Source organism: Opisthorchis viverrini, assembly GCF_000715545.1.
Source record: "Opisthorchis viverrini unplaced genomic scaffold opera_v5_520, whole genome shotgun sequence".
In the NCBI taxonomy this organism is placed as follows: Eukaryota; Metazoa; Platyhelminthes; class Trematoda; order Opisthorchiida; family Opisthorchiidae; genus Opisthorchis; species Opisthorchis viverrini.
In genome coordinates, this window is record NW_008752157.1 from 149,891 (window position 1) to 154,205 (window position 4,315).

Genomic DNA, 4,315 nt, shown 5'->3' on the forward strand with positions numbered 1-4,315 from the left:
GTTTATGCTGTCAGTCGCTCTCCAGAGGGTCTAACAATAAGTGCGCAGCCTCGTCACTAAGGCCTAGGCCTGTGGTGGTGTGCAAGTTAGTCCTGGTAATCTGTATACAGTGCAAAGTGTGAGGATGAATAGCGGTTGTTTTTCAAATGCAGATGACAACTAGGGCTGCTAAGTAAGTTGTTTATGATGAAACTGGCTGGAGACGAGTATATTGGGTAGTGATCAACCTGACTAGGTTTCGAACCACCAGATGGTGATACTGCGCACTTATGTGGGCACGGCAATGATCCGAAACCTATCCTTCTGAACGCCATGAACAGCAAACGAAGCCGTATGTGATAAACTTGCAATAACAATTGGGGAGAGTTTTGTTGATTCTTCCTGTGAATCAGTTGGAACCATCGGTTATTTTTCTTATCCTGACTACTCATTAGCAACGTCACTTATGCATAACGTCGATGTGCTTCCCATGCAGTTGTCCTCTGTTTTCAGGTTCCCGTTCAACGTTTACTCACCCTCCAGTTTCGGGTACCGAGACTCTGGTCACCTGTCCGTCTTAGCATGCAATTAAATGTCTACTCTGTCTATTTTCGACTGTCCGCTCCGACGACAAGACGGCCAACTCGGGGATAGAGCTTAGAACCCTCGGGTGGCAGCTGAGCATGTCACCCACTAAATTCATAAAGTCATTCAGCTGTAGCACCCTTTCGGCGCCTAAATGCTATGCCACCAGAAGGAAACACGAGGGCTGGGATAGTGCCAGGTCGCCCAAGCCTAGACAGGGGGAGTCGAGAGGCAGAGGTAGGGTTCTAACCAAGGACCTCCCGGTCAGTAAATACGCGCTCTAACCACTTAAACCACCTTGCCCATGTCACCCACTACACCAACTCGGTCCCCTGAGTGGCCATTTTCAGGTCTTATTTGAGAGTGTCTGGACCTAAGCGCGCATTCTAATTTAATTTGCTACAAGCGCTGTTTTGTCACGCTATCAGTTAAAGACCGCGGGTACATTTATTTTTCCGCCAGGCTTATCCAACACCATGTATTCCAGATAGACTCCGTTTCCTTTTTGCTTCGGAGCTGCCCGTCGAACGTACTAACAGCCTTCCGCGCTGTTATCCACTACACTGCCCATGTCCGTACTACTGTACATCACTTGATGATTATTTGTTTTTACTTCCAGAAATCCCTGCTGCCTCACTGCCCCCTTTTCGGTTCCTATTGATTGCGCTACTGTTGATTGTACGTTCTACTCATTCCCCAATGTCTATTCACAAAGACAGTTGTCAATAAAGTACCGACCACCCAATCCGTATTTCCTACTTCCCGGGACTTACTGAATACCAACTGCATATAACTCGACAGTGTGCTGTAAACTCCTATGGCTCCCTGATCTCACAAGTCCGTTGGTTTGTTCACCGAACTTGGCAACTGATTTGAAAAGAAACGTTTCGTCACCAATCGAGAAGGCATCCTCAATGCGCTGTTGGGTTGGATTCTGTTTGTTCACCGAGCTTGGCAACTGATTTGAAAAAAACGTCTCGTTACTAATCGAGAAGGCGGCGCTGTTGGGTTGGATTCCCCCCCCTCATAGTTGAGTTTAGATAATTTGGCTCAGAACAGCATTTGTCGCTGATTTATTAAATGCCAAAAGTGATTCCCGTTCTCTCAATGCTCACCCAACAGTGCACTGACGGTGTTCTCGAATAGGGGAGAAATCTCTGGAAATCAATTGGCACGCCCGGCGAACAAGTCGACAGCTAATAAATCCACCCAAGCTATCAACATTCCGCAACAATGCAAGGGAGTTTACTCAATAACAATGAGGACAGGCAACTTGCCATTAGATACCTTCGCCGAATTCTAGAGCTTCATCTGTCCATAACTGCCTCAGGGATCGTTTGTCACATGGATTACGAAAAACCAGGACAGCATTAGATAGAGGTGACATACTACTCATAAGGTTGCTGATCTCTTCGACTGCGACCGAATGAGTGGTGTGTTACGTCCATATAAGGTATTATGGTAACTCAAATAGCATACCAACTGAAAAATGAAGCGGCCTGGTGCGGCAGATTTAGTTGAAGAACATGGTAAACAAGAAATTCAGCCGGGTTCCACGTGAGTCTTCCGGAAAAAGTAAACTGGTACGCAAATGAGTGTATTTGTCGAAGGACATGCATAAATTCGACTTATATATTCATCTTATTTCTGACGGAAGACTCACATAGAACCCAGCTGAATCTCTCATTTATGATGTTCCTAGGAGTTTTCAGCAGCTTCGCGAGTAATGAGCGACATCCCTGAAGACTTCTCAACGCAGTTCAGAATTCACCAAGACAGAGGTCAAGATTAGGAACCGAAGGTCACAGAAGTGTTGCGTGCAGCGAGATTTTGGGATACCCTAAACCAGGAGGCCACACATTGAAGCTTTTGGAATTGTCTTCAAGTATTCGTGCAAGTAATGACGGTTTAGTTGGGTTCTGCTGATTAAGTAAGTAAAAAGATATGAAAATCCGTTTTCAACAGTAGCTCATCGGGCGAGGACCATTTGGCGATTAAACTGTACATTATGTAATTACTGACACGAGTTCAAGAATCAGGAATAGTTGTAATGATATCCAGCGTGTCCAAACTAAGGTCTAAACGAACAGCCGACATGTGTGACCTTGAGGGGTCGGCAGTCCATCCACCAGTCACTGATGTACTTCATTCATGGATGTCCCGAATGTGAGAATAACATGATGTTAGGATCCCCCGCTTAAGGACTGTTTCCCACAAGCCCATGGATTGCATTCTCGGACTTTCACGGCTTTTGCACTCTTGGTTATACTGACCTCATTGGTCTCGAACACCCACAAACTAGATGTGAATGGCGTACGTCGAATGTGACACGAGTAGGGATGGGACTGTCGGCGTTTCCGGTGCGTACGCGAGATCGACAACGCCTTGAAATCGACTGACTAACGCTGAGGTGACGAAATCAAATAATACAGTGATGAAACTGATGGCGAGTAGTGATGAACCATGCCGGGAACTGGTACAGGCGTGGGCACAATGGACCTACATTGAGGTGGTTGAATCGGGCGTCTGCCTTGTTGTGGACCAGATGCTGTAAACCTTTAGAGCTGGTAGGGTCTGAACGGCAATGGTTTCAGTGCAGGATCTTTATGGAATCAACGGAAGACCCACCTGGACGACTATGCCTTGATGAAACAGAAATATGTGGTTCCCTGAAGGGATGCGCGGACCAAAGACTGAGTATTCTGTCCAATTGACATAACCGCGTTGTGACTGAAGATGAATCATATGCCCTTTGTGTGTACTGATGCGTACTTTTAGTAGTGCATTGAAAGTGACGTGACTGAAACCGTGCAGATGTCTTGAATCAATCATATCGGAACGAAGTAATCGAAGTAAATGAGAAAAAACGTGCAAACACATCAACTACCGGACTTAATTTGGCCCTACGGGGAAATTTCGAAAACATACCAAAATTTGGTAGCTCAAAAAATAGGCGATAACTTACTTTATCTGGGCGCTTCTTCACCTGTTGGCCCGTGGTAAGGGTCACTCCAAACCTCAAACTGCGATCTGACAACTGGGGCTGACTGTCCACAGAAGAATTTACAGCTTTGCGGATTTTGTGGACGGTTGATGAAGAGGATTTTAAACCTTCAAAACGATCTGTCGAACGAGTCGACGTACTAAGAGGCCTTTGAAGAAAGACTGATAAGGGTGGAATGTAATTTGAACCAAGGCGTTGTCGCACGCAGGCTGCCCATCGCGGCAGGTAACGAAACGTCTGCTGGAATGAAACCGAAGCAAAAAGGTATACTAAAAAGTGAACACAAAACCTTTTCAAAATTGGCCAAATGCTCAATAAAAACTGGAGGTGATTTTCATCATTCCCATACTTTTTGAGGTAAAATCAGCCGAAATTAAAGTGTCGGAACTGGTATCCGTGAGGTCACCTGGAACTATCAGAAGACTAGCGACAATCAGGATAATTAGCTTAAAAACTGACTATTGAAAGACTCTTAACTCTGAACCGAAACCAAACAAGCAAGACTACATCAAACGAGCTGACAACGTGCTGATGACAACTCATGCATTGCTCAGGGCCAGTACCCGGATTCAACGCCTACTTTGACAGGCTTGAGGTCCATCGCCGAGAGCTTACTGGTGTTGCAAGTATCCCTCCCAGCAGGTTAGGATGGGCATTCATAGAGTTGTCCCAGTGTAGCGGAAATCTAGTTACCTTCATACAGTAGGCGACAATAATAATAATAATAATAATAATAATAATAATAAT

The 4,315-nt window shown here is 45.4% G+C and overlaps 1 protein-coding gene across 1 annotated transcript in view; it reads right to left on the reverse strand.

The window, feature by feature from the left end:
* T265_11424 (hypothetical protein) overlaps nucleotides 1-4,315 on the reverse strand; it is a gene marked incomplete at both ends in the record, with an annotated part of 44,035 nt that overhangs the window by 29,258 nt on the left and 10,462 nt on the right. The window contains one exon of the mRNA XM_009178076.1: nucleotides 3,530-3,837. Within this exon, the coding sequence (XP_009176340.1) occupies nucleotides 3,530-3,837 (308 nt within the window). The remainder of the gene's footprint in view (nucleotides 1-3,529; nucleotides 3,838-4,315) is intronic.